We start from the raw sequence: 20,077 nt of genomic DNA, 5'->3' as shown, positions 1-20,077 counted from the left end.
CACACACACACACACACACACACACACACACACACACACACACACACACACACAAAACACGTGTTTATCACTACAGAGATATGAGACATCAACCACTAAATAAGATAAAGTGGTTATTCCTAACCTGGGGGTGCCAGACAGCATGGGGAGTGGGACTCAGAACCTTGTCTGCTCAGAGGTTCAAACTGTGTAATTTTCACAACAATGTTCTTGTAGCTATTTCTCTTGCACAGCTACAATTTTCCCCCCTGTTCTAAACAAAAGTTTTAAACTATTAATTGTATTTATTGTTTTGATAAAGAGATAGAGGTTGAACATGTCTTTTGGGAGAGATAGGGAGACGTGAGAGACTGGTGGGGGGCAGGGGGGTCTCAGCTTCGATTGGAAGTAAGAAACGAGAGCTTTGAGGAAAATAGATTTGGAGCCACTGAGATGAAACATTTAAAGTCTTTATCTTTACATGATATAAATGAAATAGCCTGTTACTTTTGCTCAACCTGTTGTTTTCTTAGTATGTTATGTAGGGGGTATTATTAAACACGATGTATATCAGAGTGTGCAATTAATATTAGATGCATCAAACTGTTAAATGTCGTCACTGCCAAATTTGAGTGAACTGCCCTTTAAAATATTGCTTGTTATCTTATAGCTTATGAGATGGCAGACAAATAGCTTACTACTTACTGGGCACTGAGCATCTTGAAATTGTGAGCGAGTATGAAGAAGATTTATTTATTTATTTATTTGTTTGTTTATTTATTTATTTATTTATTTTACTGTACTCTCTAACACAAGCCCTTCCTGCCACAGCTATTGTTTTCTGAGTAAATATTAAAAAGAGAGAACTGAACACACATTCTTGAATCCTGCTGTAGTAACCTTCAGAGCTCAGGGCACCAAAATACAGAAAAACTAACAAAATAGATACAAATTCCAAACATCTGACACAACCACTGTCACAGTTATTCTGAAAGGTAACAAAACAAGCTAATATACGTGTTTGGTCTGCTGGTGAAAAGCAAAGTACCCAACTCACATGTGCACGTAGAGAACATGCAAACTCCTGCTTCAAGTCCATGTAGCACATGTTAAAGCTTTACCTCATCTTCAGTGTTTGCAGGGTTGTTTCTATTCTTGTTGCCTTCTGTCTGCACCATAGAGTGAGCATGTTCTATCTTGGCTCCAAAGAGTGCAACATAAAGCAATCTCTCACTGACACTGTGTCTTCTGGGACGATGCTGGAGACTCCAAATTGTAAGAAAATTGGCAAATTTTCAATTGCAGTCCCGCTGATTCCTGAGTGTTTATGACAAGGGCAGAAATTCTGTTTTATTAAAAAAAGGGAGATGCTATAAAGATCAACTTTTAGGAGGGATGCCATACATACAGTCAAATTAAGTTTGCATTAAGAACAAATGGAACCTTTATACAGCTATGTTTTACTAAAAAATTTGAAGAAATACAGTATGATTATAAAAGTCTTGGACCGTTTTTTTGAAAATATTATTTTTATTCAGTCTCCATGTTAATTTCTTTGACATCACCTGATATCGTTGGTGGCCCAATTCAGCCTATAAATTGGCACAAATTTTATGTTTAATATAACAAGTTTATTATTGCATAATGAAGTACTTGTATAATCTGCATGAGATTATATTTAATCCTGATGCTTACTGTGAACAGATTCTGACAGCAAGTAAAGATCGATGCTAGATACTTACCAGCTGCTGCACAAACAGCTGCCCCCTTTGTCGACTTTCTCTCATCTTCATCCAGCTCGTCTTTCTTATTTTCAAGTGCTCTTAAAGGGATTTCAATGTTCCTCTCTCTGTCAAAACACTTGATTAAAAATGCAGGATGAAAGATGGAGTTAGCACTATCGATGCCAGGGTGACATTARCATACACACCATGACCAGGGCCGAGTAAAATTCAATTTATTTACTACATTTTATGACGACTAAAATATCTTCAGTATGTTTACAATGACCTTTTGTAACCAAGTGACCATCCACCTGTRCAGTCATGTTTTGTGAACTTAGTTTTGGAAACAAATAAGCAAACTTCATGTTCACTGCTTGAAAAATTATTTTATGCCCTCCATCTTTAGCTGCTTTTCTAACTATGACTGCGGTCCAACGCACTCTTCTGTACTCAATGCTGACAAGACTAATGTTTCTTGCAAACTCTAAGGTGTCCCTGTTCACTTGTGAGGTTCACACGTATAAATACCTTGGTGTCTTGCTTGATGACTCCCTCACCTTTAAGTCCAGACTGAGAGAACTAGAGATGACTTCCTTAAATTGTGACTAGTTTTAATAATTATCTGCAGTAATTGTAAGCATTTTAAATGTGTAACTAACTGTAATTGTTGTGTAACTTTTGTTGCCTCTTGGACAGGATGCCCTTAAAAGAATAGGGTTTTTTTTTTTATCTCAGTGGGACTTTCCTGATTAAGTAAAGGTTAAATTGTAAAAAAAAATTTACAGTATATAAATAAATTTTCCTTTTCACATCACTAATGACTATCTCCAGCAGTTACTGTGAAGGAGGCGGAGTGCACCTTGGATGAGTAGCGGGCCCATTAGTATTCTAAGCCACATGTTCATTGCTTTGTGCCTAACTCTGACCACATTTTTCATGCTGCAAACATTTTTATGACAGCTAGTCGCAAAGAGTTGCAGCCCAGTGAAAAACAACCGTTAACATTAGCAGTAACGACTGGCAGTTCTCCATCCATGTGGAAACACGTACACAGCTTGCATAGTGTGGACTTGTTAATGTCATTTTTGACGTCATAGAGTCTCAAGTGTTTCCAAATACTGGCTCTTAATGCAGAAGGTGATACTGGTTTATTGGATTGTTTTATTTACTAATGTTTAAACAGGGAAATCCCATTGAGATCCCAGATCTCTTTTTCAAGGGAGGCCTGGGCCTGAAGGCAACATATTGAACATGTTTTTGGGGAGTAGGGGAAACCGGAGTACCCAGAGAAAACCCACACAAGCACGAGGAGAACATGCAAACTCCACACAGAAAGGCCCCAGGTCCAAACCGTGGATTGAACCCAGGACCTTCTTGCTGTGAGGAGTCAACATGTTCTCACTCTCGACTCGTCAACATATTGACGCTTGGTCAGGGACCGTCTGCGTCCAGTCTTGATGCGTCGGGTACCCCCCTTGCGTCAGTCATTGCCTCCCGGTGGCTTTTCCGGGTTGTGCCACATTAGTGGGTGTCTATGGTTAATATCAGGGATCAAGATTAATGGTTATTTTAGGTACAGAGGTTGGGGATAGGCTGTATGGCTAATAGAAGTCAAATTTAGGGTCTGGGATGGTTAGTTGTCACGCATTTCTTACTCTTTTCAAAAATACGACAACGCGCTCCTCCTCCTCCTCATCTTGTTAAAAACTGACGTCAGGGGGGTACCCAAAGAGTCCAAACCTGGACGCAGACATCTATCTGACCATGCATTAATATGTTGACGAGTCGGGAGTGGGAATGGGTTAGAGGAGTCAGTGCTAACCACTGATCCATTGTGCTGCCATAGATCAATCTTGTTAAAGCCAAAAATGTTCAGAATGCTGCAAATCTGCCCTTTGCTTTTGCCTTTAAAGGATTTTTTTATGATGTTAATAAAAATAAATAATTTATTTTGCTACTTTTTAAATGAATTCAGAATTGTTTGTGTCTGTATAGCTATGAATAGGAAAAGATTATAACTCCACCCACACAGAGTTCACTGTAACATTTCACTTCAGCTGTTTTTGGCTCGGCTGTTTGAAAACAGAAGGTGTTTGAAACGTCTTATGTGGTTATTTGGGGCAGAAATGTGCATCTTGCTAATGAATATCTTTGTCACACTGATATTCTCTTCTGTTATTTTGTTAAAATTAAAGTGTTAGTTTCCTGCTCTCTCGTATTTTCATTTAAGAACATAAAAAATTGTCGAAAAATCAAAACACTAAGCAAAAGACTTTGCATTTTCTAACAGCATTTAAACATCATATTACCACAGTAATAAAATCCTATATGATTTAATATTCATATTAATTGTTTCTTTGAAGTGTTTCTCTGCTGCAAGAACTGCCTGAAGAAAAACTAGCTCGGATTGTTGATTGCCTCGAAGTGGTGAGAACKTTCTACATCAAATCTTTATTTTGTGTAACAATTTAGAACTGTACAATTGTGTTTTCTTATGAAAGTGTCTAATTTGTTTTTCTGTTTGTTTTTTTTGTTTGAACAAAATCAACTAAATTTCTGAGTTTTTTATTTATTTTCAGGATTATTTTGAAAAAGGAGAGTACATAATTAGAGAAGGAGAAGAAGGAGACACTTTCTTTATCATTGCGAAAGGAGAGGTATGATATTTGCACATGTTCCTATTTCTAAAATAGCAATTTTTTGTTTACAAGAGTTTTATTAAAACTCCTTCACCAGTTCATGAAATATTTTGCTAACAAAGAACAGACAAATGATCGCCCTCCTTTCATACATGCAGTATCACATATGTATTAGCATACTGTATTAGCATACTGTCTTTGCATACTGCATTATCATATTGTGCAAATTTTGCATAATAAGTTACACCATATTTCCTGCTCTATTTTATCTTATATGTAGGTCTTAGTCACCCAAAGCACAGAGGGATTTACTGAACCCCAGGAAATCAAAACCTTGGGAGTCGGCGACTACTTTGGAGAAAAAGCTCTCATCAGGTAAACTACCAAAAAGTCAGTATTATTTGCAGGTACAGCAGTGTGGTCATACACCAACTATAACCAACAATCTTAACAGCGACTTGAGAAGGCAAGACCGCAAACAGTTGCACTGTCGTCCTTGTTTTATTCTTCTCTTTTTTCTGTCTGATTGGTGTATTTTTATGTTTTCAGGTATGCTTTCTCACTCAATAATTTTTTTATTTTTATTTTTTTACACAAACAATGTATTTTGTTTAGCACCTTCATCTTAATGCGCTTTTACAAGAACATGTTTGGAAACGTTTTTCCTGTCTGCTCCCACTTTGGATTTCATTATCTTCTGTGGTCCTTCTTTGATTCAACTGTATGTAATGATAATAAGCAGTTAATGTCATACACATGTAAATAACCTCAAATTACTTCTTTAAACAGCTGTTTTTACTCTAATTTTACCAACAACTGCAAGGTGACAAGTGACAATGTATCACAGGTTTGGGCTGTGTTTCTTTTTCTTAACATTTTTACAGTGAGGATGTTCGCTCAGCCAACATCGTCTGCAATGAAAATGACACACAGTGCCTAGTAGTGGACAGAGAGTAAGTATCATAATATTAATTAAAAGTAATGGATACCTAAACAAGACTAATTTGGAGAATGAGATTTTGAGTTTAATTTTCTTAAAACTGACTGGAGCTCTTTGCCCACAAGTGCCCCTTTGCTCAATTTATTTATTTATTTATTTATTTATTTATTTATTTATTTATTTATTTATTTATGTATTTGTGCTCGAGCACCTGATGAAACTGCATAATGGTAGTTATGCTATTCTGTTTGAAAAGTACATTGCAGTGCCCAAGTCGCCTATAGTTTCTTTTGACCTTTTACCCATGACACAATAAGTGCTCCTCTTGTGCTGAGCTTCAGTGAAAGAAAAGCTGGAACACCCTACATTTTCTAAAAAGCCTCCTACTCCTGAAACCTTTGAACCCCCTGCTGTAGAGAGATGATTTGATAGTTACTATTTTGCAGTACATCAGAGTACATTGAACTACTGTATAAAAGCTGCGTGAGATTCTTGTAGAATCCAGTTAGTATGTGTCCTTTTTTTTTACTTTGAGCTCCTGCCCCTTCTTTGCACAGCCTTGAGCGACAGTATTGTCTGCTTCTGCAAGCAGTAGCTCTAAATGTTTAACCACGTTCCTTCTCTTTAAGCAATTTCAACCAGATGGTGGGAACCTACGAGGAGCTTCAGGTTTATCTGAAGGAATATGTGAAGGAGCTCTCCAGATGTGATGAAAGAAGAAATGCCCTGTGAGTAGCTGAGTGGAAAACTAATTAATTACAGCTGTACAGCTTTTTTGTTAAAATTCATTTTCAAGGTCAGCTATTCAATATTCACAGTTCAGTAGTGAACCGGGTCAAACAGTGATCATTCAAAATCTAATCTTGTGCTTGCATTGTTTCTCCCTCAGACCCCACTCACATCAGGTAGACTCTGCAGAGACCCAGGAGCTCCAGAGGCTGAGGGAAAGGGTCGCTGCTCTGCCAGCTCACCAGCCTTTCCAGCAGCTTGAAGTCATCGCTACACTGGGTGTGGGAGGGTTTGGACGAGTGGAGCTGGTGAGCTGAAGCAACATTAGCACAACTGTCATTTTCACTTTTTGATGTCACATATGCATGCATGTTCCACAAATAATACTGTATTACCTCTCTTAGGAAAGGTGTTGTTACAGTTTTGAATGCATGGAATGGCCCTTTTCCACTTGCGCCTCTACAGCAGTGTTCGACTTGGCTGAACACTGTTCAGCATGGTTTGGTTGGTTATTATCCATTAAGCTATTTGCCAGACACCACTAAACATAGAAGAAAAAACCCCTGAAAAGATATGCAACATACTGTAACAATGCAGGACATGATAGTGTTGTTATTGCAAACGGCAGATCAAGTTGTTGTGTGAGTATCTCTTGTGACACAACTGGTGACTCCACCTCCTAACCAATCAGTGACCAACAGTCTTCTGATGTTGCTTTTTCGGGCCAGCATGATACACTTGGAACCACAGCGAAGTATATTCTGAAAAAGGAGCTGGTTCTATGAATCCTTAGAGGAAAAGCCTTGGAACCATGGAGAGCTAAATCGAACCGTGCTGCAGATGGGCTTGTGGAAAAGGGGTGTTAAAAGCTTGTACAGCCAACAGTAGTTAGACTTGAGACTGAGTATAAGTATTTTTGAGTTGTAACTGGAGCACTAACATTGAATGTGATGACATTCCCAGCTCTGACTACAGGGGTAAATGGAACAGCATTAAGGCCGGCCGGTTCATACTTCCACTCTCACGTTTCGCTTACAGTCTTGCTTGATGAAAACTGCATAACCTTTGTCTGCTCTCTCCCACTGATAAATCATCAAATGAAAAAAACAACTATCCTGCTATTACTGTTTTTGTTTAAATGCTTAGCTGTGTGTGGCATATGCTACATTGGGAGAGCTGTGGGAAAGATTATGATGATTTATCACTCACGTCTTCTACACTATAAACACTCTGTCAAACGACAAATTTGGAAATGATGTAATCACTGATCTGCCGTCTAACGTCTAGTAGAAGTATGAACCAGGCTTTAGTGTCTTGCTGTGCTCATCAAGCTTCTCTCTGCTGTTTGTCAGGTGAAGCTTAAGGATGAAGATATCACATTTGCTCTTAAGTGCATTAAAAAGAAGCACGTTGTGGAAACCAGACAGCAGGAGCACATCTACTCTGAGAAAAACATCCTTCAGCAATCAAACTCAGCATTTATTATAAGGTGCAGACCACATCCTTTATTCAGCAGATATACCACTTCTTACTGAGGGTTTGTTTTAATCTTCATTACTACAGCCAGTGGAAACTTTAAAGTGATGAGCAGAGGAACGCAAATAATTTTAGTCCCAGAGGTGAACTTTATACAAACTTTTGTATTCTCTGAAGAGGAGATAAAATGTGTGACGTTCAGGTTATTAGTTTCTCTGTGGAGTTGCTAAGGACCTGCTGGAAGAATGCTGTTGACCCAGTTTCCACCTCTTCTCTGAAATTTATCTCCACTATGCTTTTAGACAACGAAGGCCTTGTGTCAGCTAGCTATTGTCTACTATTCATAAAAAAGTAAAGCGAAAATGGAATTTTACTTAAATGATCTAAAAAGGTTTCTGATCCTCTTAGCACCGGTTTTGCTTTTGATCTCAGGAGTCTTTTTTTGTTTAAATTTCCTCCTAAAAACAGTCTTGGTGTTGAAATAAAAAAGTACAAAAGGCTTCAGTGGTATGAGTTGTGCAGTTTACAGAACGAGCCATTTCAAATCAAGTTAATCTCATGCATTGAAAGTCTTTCAGAGCTCATCAAAGCTTGGTGTCCTTGTTAAACAAGTTTTTTTTTCAGGGGATTCTGATGTTATCAGTCCATGAAATGGATGTAATTAGGCATTATCAGTCCCATACAATGGCTTCAGAGGGTCCCTGCYGTGCCTTCTAGGCTTCAGACTGTCCCGACAGTGCCCCCTAGTGGGTAAATATATCAATGATAATGAATGTGTAAATAACCAAAAGATAGTGTAATAAATTATTTGTGYCCATCTCGAACCCTGGACTCCCACTCTACCCATTGCCCTACTGGAAGGCTACAATATACAAGCGTTGGAGGGCGGGGTCTTTGGCCCTAACCATGTCATTTGCTCTAAAGTTAACTTTAGTGGCTTTAAGCCTCATATTAAGCATTTTTTATGCCTCATATTAACCAGATAGTGCCTTCATGCATCATACTAACCAGCTGACAATCGGAAGCCATTCTATGGGACGAGGAACCTGCTAACGGCCACAGGCGGGACATTCTGAAGCCATTCTAGGGGACTGATAATGCCTAATAACATCCATTTCATGGATGTTAACATCTGAAGCGGGTGGTTTTTTTTTTTCTTACAAGTCAAGAGCATAAAACAAAACAGATTGTTTTTATTGTGACTGATTGTGTTTATGGTTCAAGAAATAACATGTCTGTGTGCTAAATTGAGCAAATACCTAAAACAACATTTGTTATTTTGGCATACAATACCAATTGAAACATGCCTCTGAATGTATTTCAGGTTATTTCGAACATTTCGGGACAATAAGTTTGTTTACATGCTGCTGGAAGTTTGTCTTGGTGGAGAGCTGTGGACAGTGCTACGGGACATGTGAGTGTATGTCCTTCAAATTCATTCATTCAGAGGCAGCAAATGAAAACATTCAACCCCAGATGTGGATTAAAAAAGCACTAATTATGAAGTTTAAAATAAAACATAATAGAGATAAGACACATGATTGTTGTGTTTTTATTTGTATATTATCCTGGGCTAAATGAAGCCATTTGCTTGACCGTTTGTCTTTCTAACCTAGGAGTTACTTTGATGAAACAACAACCAGGTTCTGTACTGGTTGTGTCTTAGAAGCCTTTGATTATCTCCACACTCAGGGTGTTGTTTATAGAGACCTAAAGCCTGAAAACCTTTTACTGGATGCAGAAGGTTACGTCAAAATGGTGAGCCACAAAAATACTCTATGTAGGCCCAGATTCAACTGGACACTGCTGTGTTTCCCTACATTTCATAAATATCATAAAAATGTCAATGCAGCTGAAACAAAACATACTTGGTGTTGTTGTTTATCATAGGATTTAGATGTGTAATAATGACTTGTACTTAACTTATTTTAAATTTTTAGATAGGCCTAAGTAAATATTTATATATCTCTGACTTATTGAAGGACATGTTAGTTTAACATAGAACACTTCAATCTGTAGAAAAATTCTTTGGGCTTGTCCTGTTTGTWTAATTGTTGTTCTATATGCCCTCAGACAGACTTTGGCTTTGCTAAAAAGATTGGCATTGGAAAAAAGACCTGGACATTCTGTGGGACTCCAGAGTATGTGGCACCAGAAGTCATCATGAACAAAGGCCATGACTTTGGGGTCGATTGTTGGTCATTGGGAATCCTCATCTTTGAACTTCTCACTGGAAAGTAAGTGAGCCAGATATGGTATATTTTCTTTAGAATCTACAGCTAGTACTGTCACTTCTGAAAACAAGTTTTTTGTGTTTCAAACCTTTAGACGCCAGTAAAGTTGTGAGAGATGTCACAATATTGTATGAACAATTAATGTTGTCCTTTGGTGAATGGCAAATAAAAAACAAAACAACAATCAGTAAACAGTAGTAAACTACAGTAAGTCAGACATGGAGTCTCATTTAGTGTCATATTCACTCACTCGTTTTCTCTACCCTGGAACTGAAGTTTTCAGTTAACAAAAAAAGATGTTAGACGTAGGGCTGGCACATTAAACAACCATGCATTAACACCTAAAGACAATTTAGAATTCTCGATGTATCTGCATCCTTGGGCCAGAGTCAAGCTTGTTCTTGGTGCAGGTTGGACGACTCCAGGGTTGTTTCCTTGTCCCGATCCTGTGTGTGGTGTTCATGAGCAGGATCTGCAGTTGTGAAGAAAAGTGTGTTATGTGTGGAACCTCAGGATCACATCTACAATGTTTGCAGATAATGTGCTTCTGTTGGCACCTATGGACCATGACCTTCAGTGTGCACTGGGGCAGTTTGTAACAGAGCCTGAAGCAGCTGGGATGAGAGACTCTAAGTCTAAACTATGGTTCTCAATCAAAAACACATAAAATACCCTCTCCTGGTTGGGATGTGTGGTCTTTGTTTCCGGTGGAGGAGTTCATCCTCTGTAATGACAATGTTGCTTTGGTTTGTCATGTTGAGAAAAGACTTAAATTGAAAGGCAAAGCTCTTGATTTGCTTGTCTGTCTACATTCAGTCACCTGTACTGTTGTGAGGTATGGACCAGGACAAAAAGATCCTGGAGAAAAGCGGCCAAAATGAGCTTCCTTGAAAGAAGTCAGTTGAGGTGGTTTGGACATCCAATTAGGATTCCTCCTAAAAGTCTCCCTTTAGAGGTTTTTCAGGCCTATCCCACCAGGACCCAGACCCAGAACTCACTTGAGGGACTGTGCATCTTCTCTGGCTTGGGGGCTGTAATCRAGACCTGATTATGGATGAGTGTTACAAAGAATAGTTTGAAATGTTGTGCTGTCTTTGTTCCAGCCCTCCCTTTTCTGGACCAGATCCCATAAAGATTTACACCATGGTCCTCCACGGCATCGAGAAGGTGGATTTTCCTAAGAGAATAGGCAAGCGACCAGACGAGCTCATCAGAAGACTGTGCAAGTAGGCTGAATCACACGCCGTTAATAGATGTGTGAATGCAAGACTGTGACTTGTGTCTTTTAACAGCTTCCAGTTGTAGTAAAATCAGTAGTAATATCACACTGAGATCCAACATGTGTAGACTCGAGAATTTTGTTGGATGAGTTCATTTTTTGCTCTCGTTTTGCCAATATTTTTCTAGTAATCTAGTAAATGGTACAATAAATGATTGTTGCAGTTCTTTTGTTTAAATATTGACCGAAACATTCATTCATTTTTTTCAACAGGTTAAATCCAGTGGAGAGGCTGGGAAACAAAAAGAACGGTATACTGGACATTAAGAAACACAAGTAAGGTTTTGTACCTATCGTGTATGTCAGACTAGCTGAGTACATTTGTTTTATGAAGAGTAAAATCTTGTTTTGTTTCTTACAGATGGTTTCAGGGCTTCAACTGGGATGGGCTGAGATGTCGCCAGCTGCTGTCTCCACTAAATAGACAGGTGAGACTTGATCACAGAATGATCCAAATAAAGAATAGAGAGTACAGAGAATATTTCAGGTTGAGTGAATAATACTGATTTATACTACATTTTGATAGACTACAACTGAAATGGTAATATTACAAGATTAGCTGATAATCTCACCTCAAGAATGACTAGTACAATAACTTTTCTGTTTTAAAATGGACAACCCCTACTTTTGCATAAAATAGTTACCATTATATTTTTTTCTCCATCGTTTGGTCTAACATATATTTCAGCATCTGATTCCATGTACAACTGAAAGTATTATTTCATGAAGTGCATGTAAAAATTGTAAAACCAATGAGTAAAATAATAACAAATAACTGAAAATACTGTAAAAACTGATCAGTACTTTTAATTCTTCATTCTTCTTTTGTAGCTAAAAGGCCCGATGGATCACAGTTATTTTGATGTGTTCCCACCTGACAATGAGGATCCCCCTGATGAACTGTCTGACTGGGATAAAGACTTCTGAACATTCCAGTCGCAGACTTTAAACACCATTGAAAAATGTCAAGTTATTCCCCACTTGAAAGGGAAAGACTTCCACACAGTTTTTCTTTTCCAACTGGATTCAACTCAAGGACCAAACAATCTGACATTTCTTTCCTTCTTCATTTACTTTCAGGCAGGAATTGTCAGACATTTTTGAATCTTTTTTTCAGGTGAAAGGCATTTAACACTGTATCAGATCTGAAAGAGTTTTTGTTTGTTGTGTAACTAAGTGAATGTACTGGTGACCAGAAGGCCAAAATCTGTCACTAAGCTATATCATAAAATTCTTGTTTTTCACAGAACTTTGTCAAATCTCATACCAAGAAATGCTATTATTTCATGATGCCATAAATTCACACTAAACTAACTGTTACATGTATTTTCAATGAGCCAAAAACAACAAATAGTTCATAATGAACATTAAGCAAAAGCAAACGACCTCTCTTAATTATCGCTCTGAATCAGTCAATGCATGATAAGAGTTACTGATCAGAAATGTTTGGGCCATACCCTCCTAAGTTAGCTCTGTGACTGCACCAGCTGTAGCTCCATCTCAAAGTCAACAATGTCCAGAACAGATTTGTTCAAAACATTTGCCTTSTTGCTGCTCACTCGCCTCTCTGGTCTTTGTAAAAGTCTCTCAGTTTGGCACAGATTCATGCGTGTTTGGTTGAGAAGGGATTATCTGCAGCCTCAACGTTTTATTTTATGATGATGATAAATGGTTCCACGTCTTCGTTGTGTCTGGAAAGTGAACCAATGGTCAGACCCAAGATGCAGTTGGTCCAGGATGCATTCTAAACATCATTAAATAAAGCCTCTGGATATCAAGTGACTTATTTTGTACTGACTGCTGGAAAAATGACCTGTCTTTGCAGATTATTGTGTCCAGTAAAAAATGTGTCAATTTTACAAGCTTCACATTAAATTTAGAAATATTATAAACTAGAATGATTGGATTAGAATAGTGACTACTTGAAAAGTTGAAAAAAGGAACGAGGAAAACTTACAAATACAATAAAACTCAAACTTTTTACTTTCAAATCTCACCCATATCTGAGACGTTCTCAGATTAAGACTGCTGTGACCAGTTATCTTGTAAAACTAAGACATTTGTGTTTTCACTGGGATGTAAAGTGTTATTTTTATAATAGCATAAAAAATTTTTGACAGCATTGTTGGAAAGTGAAAATACTGTACAGCAACAGTAGCTTCTGTAAAAATGCGATTTAATTTGTTGCCAGCTCTGCTGTAGGTGGCTGCCACAGTGGGTTCACACATTTCTTCATCTCTTCCACTGTAGGTGGATTCTGGCAACAACTACAGATATTGCATTCATCCCAATCGAACAAAAAAAAATGTTCAGGTTTTTTTTTCATGTGGTTGGTATTTAGTTTGGAAGTTTGTTGTGGGAGAAAGCACACAAAGAAAGTTATTATATTCACCACTGAACTAGTTACTATACAGTCAGAAACACTGAAACATTTGTAAACAAAAACTGAACTCAACTCAGTAAAAATATKTAATGTATTTAGTGAAAATCATCAGTGCCAGCTATGGTGAAATAACCTTTTGGAGCCTCTAAAATGCTTTTTATTAGTTAGTTTTTATAGTGTAATTTCCATTACGCACAAAACATGTATAGGCCCTTTATTTACACATGTATGTAAAAAATACAAATAAATCACTTGTTAGGAATTCACGGGTTCTGTTTCTCTGACCGGTGTGCTCTTCTGACAAGAATCTAAACAATAACAAACTCGTCATTTTACAAGTGACGGAAATATAATGTGGTGTTGATGCTTCCTGCTTTCATGAGTTTTTGTGATTTTAAGTGGAGCTGGAAACCATTTGTCTGTGCAGCCTTCACCAGATTGTTTGCTTCTGTTGCTTTGAGCGCAGTGAGTCAGTAGAGGGAGCTCTAGGCTGGACATTAATAACAAACATCTGTACATGTTGAACTGATGATGCAGAGTTCTTCTGACCAGTTTTATAACTTGTGTTTTAGCATTTTGTWCCAATAAAAGTGTTACACAAGAGGAAGTTTCACATCATTGTGTTTCTCATTCTTAAAGCCGGAATAAGTGAACTGGGTCTGTTCTGCCAATAGAACCATCAGTGAAGAAGTAAATGTACCTGCTGTATGTTGTACAGRCTGGTTTTTAATTTATATAATATTTACATATTTAAAATAATGTTCTGTATTTGACTTTTTAAGTTTCTGTTACACAAACCTGACCTGTTGAGAAGATGGTTGAACAATAACTGTAGAGTTTAATCCTTTGAAGTTGCAATGGTGTTTACTACAGGTAAACAATACTTTATTACTAGTTGAATTCATATTCAATTAGTTTTTTTTACCTTTATTTATTTGTTAATGCATTAAATTTCCTTGCTTATTGCAGCAGTAAAACTGCTCTGACATCTCCCCATGAGTCATATCAGTTAATTTCAGTAAAATCCATTACTGATAATGTATTTGTTGTCACTTAGCCCCTCACCTCAGTGTTTTTCTTGTTCCTATTATTGTTTGTACTGTTTATGTCGACCCCAAAAACCAAACAATTTGATTTATGACCTTTATTTTGAAAAATACATTTGGATATACAATATTTCTGCAGWATGTGTACTGCAACATGTAACTGATACACAGTTATCTGACCTCCTGAACATAAACATAAACTTTACACAGAGGCTGTGCTGTCTTCAAATAAAATCAACATCCCTTTTTAAACTGACGTCTGTCGTATAAGAGGTACATCACTTTGAAGGACACGTTAAATACATTTACTCATTATTTTTGATGTACAGCAAGTATCTTATAAAATATCACTTGTTCTAATAAAGACAGTACTGCATGATTAACAGCATGATGAAGAACTGAAACTGTGTGTAGAATCCATCTTAAACCTTTTTGAATTTAGGTTGTTTGAGTGTCAAAGTGTGAGAAATTTTGGGAGTGATTGGCAGCCAATGAAACCAAATTGTGACTGATTGGAGACAAAACAGAGAATAAACTGTGAATATAGTCAGATATAATTAAGACACTTTAACTTACTGTGGGGGAAAAAAGTGACATTTGCAGATTTTAATTTTCTTATTTTTGAAGATGCATTATCTTAGTCTGGCTCTAATACTTCATCGTAGTCCAATATGTTTAAGTTAAAATTTAAAAAAATTATAAATGTTCACACTTTTTCAGTTCTTGCCTGTTTATACACGCATTTTGCTTTAAAACTCAAAATAACCAATTCAAACATGACACAGTCTGTATAAATGAATCATGCTGTTCTCAGTATAAATGTGTTCTGAATGTCCTTATAGTAAACATTCTGTTAGTATTCATTGCTTGTAGCTGAAAATACAATAGGTTTCTGGTAAACTGTAAACTACAAACTTGCAGAAAAGGTTACTATTTCCTCATTAAAAAAAACAATTAAAAAAACTGCCCAGCAGTAAACCCAACCAAACAACACACGTATTTTTGCACCTTGAAGTTTGGTTTTGCGTTTCTTGGAGGACAACGCTGATAAAAAAAAAAACTAACAATAAAAAACATCAGACAGAGCTTTCACTCCCACCTCACTGCATATTTTTGCTCAGTCAACAGCCCCCAAGGTATCACATTTCAGGGCACTGGGAACTCCTACAGCTGAATGTTTGGACAGAAGCGCAGTGATTTATATTCATCACTGTCTTGTTAAAGGAGGACGCCAACAAATTATGTATATTATTATTTCTGTTGGATTTTCTCATCCAGCGTTTTTCACATCTGTCAAAGGTCAAAGTGTTGAAGAACTTCATGTCAGGTTTATTAGACAAGCTTGTGTTGAAAAAAGACTAAAATGTTACCTTTTGTTGCTGAAATGTGACACACAGGACTGACAAAGTCTATTTAGAAAACAGCATACAGAAAATTAAAAGTTACAAATGGAAAGATTTTTTTCCTGATGGCAAAATATTTGAAATGTTGCATAAGACGTGGCACCAGCTTGATGTACAGTATAGCTTCATATTCTGTTTGACGTTTTCTGCAACTCATATCTCCAAGATAGGCACAAAACACACACCGGAGCTGCACAAAGTGCTTTTCCTCACACACGGTATCTCACCAGCGTCTATTACACGGCTTCACATTCATGCACTGTACAAACTGTCTGCTGTACATCCACAATGGATTTACAACATATTTAAAAGTTATAAACAGTGTATTTCACATTACGTTTTGCAGGAACAAAATAGCAAAAACCTTGGTTTAAATGACGATCAGCTGAGAACATATGTAGCACTTTAATTATGACCGTGCAGAAGTTGTCTCAATTTCTTGATCTGCTTTTATAGTTGTAGTGTGTAAAAAACACTGAAGTCTCACRAACTGCAATCCCTTTCACTCTGCCACACATTGCATCCACTGTTCAAGAGTCTTTTTTTAACTTTCTTTCTTTTTTAACGGTTTCTTTCCCCGGTGTCCTCGGTACTTCCTGTTGTCTTCTTTATTTGAGACCATTTCAATCTGATCTGAGTCAGGAGACAAAAAAGAAAGCAGAATTTTCACTTACATCACAGAAACAAAGTTCTGCACTAGGGGGGTCTTAAATGATCTTAGCAACAAAATATTAGAGAAAACAAGTTAATTGTGGTATTTTTTGTTGTGTGAAGCCAGAATCTCATTGGGCCTTGACTGTCAGGGACTTGTGTAAAAAAGACATTCACAAGGAGTTTTCCAAAAATTGTCTCAAAACATTTGTGGGGGAACTATCAGTTTCCTTGCACAAGTTGCTGAGGCTTTTGAAAAATATATTTTGACACCTTTTCTCTCCAAATTTTCCCACCTCAGCAGCACTCGAGTCATATTTTGACTCCTATCAGAAGCTCTCCCCTGTAGGAAAACATGTCCTGATCTAAACCCTGCTGGCAGTCAAAATAATAAAGGAATCAAAACTGCCCGTTTCATTTCAAAAGTGTACTCCAGTAGATTAAACTGTAAGAGAAACTTGATCAATGACTGGAAATTGGAATAAGTTTGCAGAAAACAAGTTGATTCTCTTCTAAAAATCTTTATTTTTCTCTCATTTTTCTTTTCATATTTTTCTTTTTATTGTATATTGTATATAAAATTATTTGTTTTGTTTGACTGAAATGAATAAAGAATTGAAACTGAAACTGAAAATCTTTCTTAAAAGACTTCACACCAGTCTGCTCCAGCATGCGCCTTCCAGCCAGGAGCTGTAAGTTTGAGGCCTTGAGTCTTATCAGAATCACAACAAACACAACAGCGGCCCAGCGCCTGTCCCAGGCTGCTCCAAAAAGAAGAATGAATGATGAATCACCCTCCTAAAGTCACATGTACATAAACCTAACTTCCAGGTCACACCCCTGGGGGCGGTACCTTGTACATCAGACATTAGAATGTAAACAAGTTTTGTTATCCCGTGGAAGAGGGCCCCATTCATAAACACATACTGACTCTGTCTCTGTTTAAAACATATGGCTGCAATGAGCACAAAGTGTCAAATATAACACTGTACCCTAAATTCGGTTAATTAGGCACAAAATTTCTTTTAAAACAATAAACATGAGGGCGTGTTTAAAACACGGTCACGTGGCTCACTGGACTTTTATGTACAAACACTCAGGATTTAGTGAGACTGCAACTTCAAATGTTTCTTCTCTTGCAATTTTCTCAGTTTTGACTCACCAACATGTCTCCAGCCCAGTGAGATACTGCCTTAATGCAGGGATTTGGCCAAGAACTCGTGGGGTTATGCAGATTCAGTTATCTGATCACTCAGGTCTGAACTCAAACTAAAACAAAACTTGCTTTTCTTTTTTGTCTTCTTGTGGCCATAAAGTTTTCTGACTGCTGTTTTGTCCTGTATTTATGAGACAAGTTGAGAGAGACTGATTTAGTAAGACTACCTGGACTGTCATGGAATCCAGAAGTCCATTTTGCTTTGGTGGCCCAAAGCAATCATAGAGTTCCTGTTTCTTGCTCCAGGTTCCACTGGATCCAGGTCAGGTCTGTGTAGAAAAGAATACATTTCTTATATTTAAGACAAATTGATGCAAAAAAAAAAAAAAACGCACCACATATTCTGCCAGCTATGACACACAAAACACACTGGTGCAAATCTTTGCTGGTGAAGAGGGTCGTAGCTTGTGTATCATTTAAAGTAAGAAAACATAACATTATCGCTGAAAAGCAGCACAGCTAACTTCTGCTTCAACACATAATTCATTCATGAAACTGAATTTTTATCTACTTCTTCTCCCTTCCTTGTTCTTCAGGGATGTGAGTAGATGGGCTTAATATCAGTGGTTTATTTAAAGAATGTTTAGTAGCTCCTCTGGACGACAAAACATTCAGTCTCTCCTCCAAAACACTTCTGGATTATTGAGATGCATCAGTGGTTGTTGGGCGAAAGAGGTCCACCCTGTTCAAAGGGGTATACAACCATCCACACCCACTCTAACACCTTCAAGGGGAATTTAAGATGTTCAGTTCACCGTGCATGTTTTTGGACTATAGAAAGAAACTTGATAAATCCCACACTTTTACGGGAAAGGAACATACAAAAAGGAAAAACAATGAAGTAGGTCCTCTGGACAAGTTCGTCTTTAATTAATCGTTCCATCTCAGTCTTGGTGGAGGAGAGACGAAACGTTTAATTCAAGAAGAACCTCTCCAGAGAACCTAGTTATTTTTTCTTTTTGATTTTTCCACCTGGATTACTGAGATGGATCAGGACAAACAACATCCAAAGATACTCTAAAAGGGCATCAAATACGAAACCACTGCTTAGAACCAGGGTGATAAAACTGACACCAATTAAAGAGGTTGATGAGGCCCGGCTGTGCTGATAGTGTGCTGCACGTCACACAGACCAGAGACTGACCTCCTGAAATTCCTGAAAGCAGATTATCAGTTTAGTATATGGGACCCATAAAACTACTGGTTTTTCTATAGATTTAGAGCTTTTACCTTCCAGCAGCCCAGCCTTGCCACAGCTCAGCAGGGGGATGCTGTTCTTTCTAATGAATTCTGGATTGAAGCCATATCTCACCCAGCTTAAATCCATGAGGGAATTATCCCACTCCTCCAAGCATACCTCAGGTCTGACTTCCTAACCCCCCACCTCAGTCCCACTCCTCCGGCTCTCTGAATCGAGCCAAACTCTGGACGAGAGAGGGAGGAGCCGAAGGGCCAGCGGCCCTCCACCTCCCTTCAGATTCCTCCACTGTGCGAGCTCTGGAGTAAAGAAAGGCCACCGTTCATTCTCCCCGACACCCGCTTATCTCACAGGCAAAAATGAGGCTAATAGCTGCTTTTATCTCCATCTGCCAGAAACCTGCCACTCTCTGCTGCGTGCCCACAMGTCACTGAATGCCTCTCGTCCTCTCACGCTGGCTTTCATTCAGTGCAGTCAAGTGATTTGCATTCCTTCTTTTCTTTCCTTTTTTAAGTTGCTTCAACAAACAAGAGAAACAGGAACGCTGCTTGTTAGGGATTGTGAGCTGGTCAAATTTCAGCTTATAAAAACAAACACCAAACACAAAGAAGCCTGAAAGTTTGAAAACAAGTTACGAGTTGTGTTTTCAGWACACATTGCACTTCTTTGCCAAATTGTTAAAATGATTTTAAGATGTCTTCATTCTAGAGACCTTTGATGTGTTTCCCACTGTTGTGTTGACTAAGGTTTTAATGGAGAAGCAATAAAAAATAGTTGGATTTAATAAAATTCGCCAGGTTTGTTGTGTGAAAATATAAAATATATGGTGAAACTTTTACAGCCACATAGATTTCTGTAAGTGAAGCCCAATTAAATCACTTCACTGTAATAATTCATGTTCGAGACAAACTGTAGCATTCAAGCWAAACATGTCAAGTAAAAATTCTAACATACAGTGTCATAAATTCCTTTAGGTGGGGGTCTCAGTTTGTTTTTAAAATCAGTTCTCAGACATTTACCATGGACAAGGGTTAAAGAAATGTCAGAATGTGAGTTTTATGTGTTTTAGTCTTATTTTTAAAATAAAAATAACAAAGCTAGTCCCTCTGAGATTATAGGCATAATGCATGTTTTTATAGTAACAATAGTGTCGTAGTGGCAATAAGTATGACGGAGTATT

The 20,077-nt window shown here is 37.7% G+C and overlaps 2 protein-coding genes across 2 annotated transcripts in view; one reads left to right on the top strand and one right to left on the bottom strand.

Annotated features, from left to right (window-relative positions):
- The window catches only part of prkg2l (protein kinase cGMP-dependent 2, like), a gene marked incomplete in the record, with an annotated part of 20,390 nt that extends 7,608 nt beyond the window's left edge, over positions 1 to 12,782 (top strand). The window contains 14 exon segments of the mRNA XM_014002709.1: positions 4,067 to 4,130; positions 4,283 to 4,360; positions 4,623 to 4,717; positions 5,227 to 5,295; positions 5,912 to 6,010; positions 6,172 to 6,319; positions 7,364 to 7,500; positions 8,812 to 8,901; positions 9,104 to 9,245; positions 9,561 to 9,724; positions 10,825 to 10,947; positions 11,214 to 11,276; positions 11,362 to 11,428; positions 11,832 to 12,782. Of these exon segments, the coding sequence (XP_013858163.1) occupies positions 4,067 to 4,130; positions 4,283 to 4,360; positions 4,623 to 4,717; positions 5,227 to 5,295; positions 5,912 to 6,010; positions 6,172 to 6,319; positions 7,364 to 7,500; positions 8,812 to 8,901; positions 9,104 to 9,245; positions 9,561 to 9,724; positions 10,825 to 10,947; positions 11,214 to 11,276; positions 11,362 to 11,428; positions 11,832 to 11,927 (1,435 nt within the window).
- Positions 12,783 to 14,512: 1,730 nt separating this feature from the next.
- The window catches only part of si:ch211-250c4.3 (uncharacterized), a gene marked incomplete at its 5' end in the record, with an annotated part of 25,996 nt that continues 20,431 nt past the window's right edge, over positions 14,513 to 20,077 (bottom strand). Inside the window, 2 exon segments of the mRNA XM_014002697.1 lie at positions 14,513 to 16,465; positions 17,867 to 17,968. Coding sequence (XP_013858151.1) covers positions 17,875 to 17,968 — 94 coding nt within the window.

Source organism: Austrofundulus limnaeus, unplaced genomic scaffold, assembly GCF_001266775.1.
Source record: "Austrofundulus limnaeus strain Quisiro unplaced genomic scaffold, Austrofundulus_limnaeus-1.0 Scaffold0, whole genome shotgun sequence".
In the NCBI taxonomy this organism is placed as follows: domain Eukaryota; kingdom Metazoa; phylum Chordata; class Actinopteri; order Cyprinodontiformes; family Rivulidae; genus Austrofundulus; species Austrofundulus limnaeus.
Note: the sequence above shows the minus strand (reverse complement) of the source record. Positions and strands in the feature narration are given on the sequence as shown.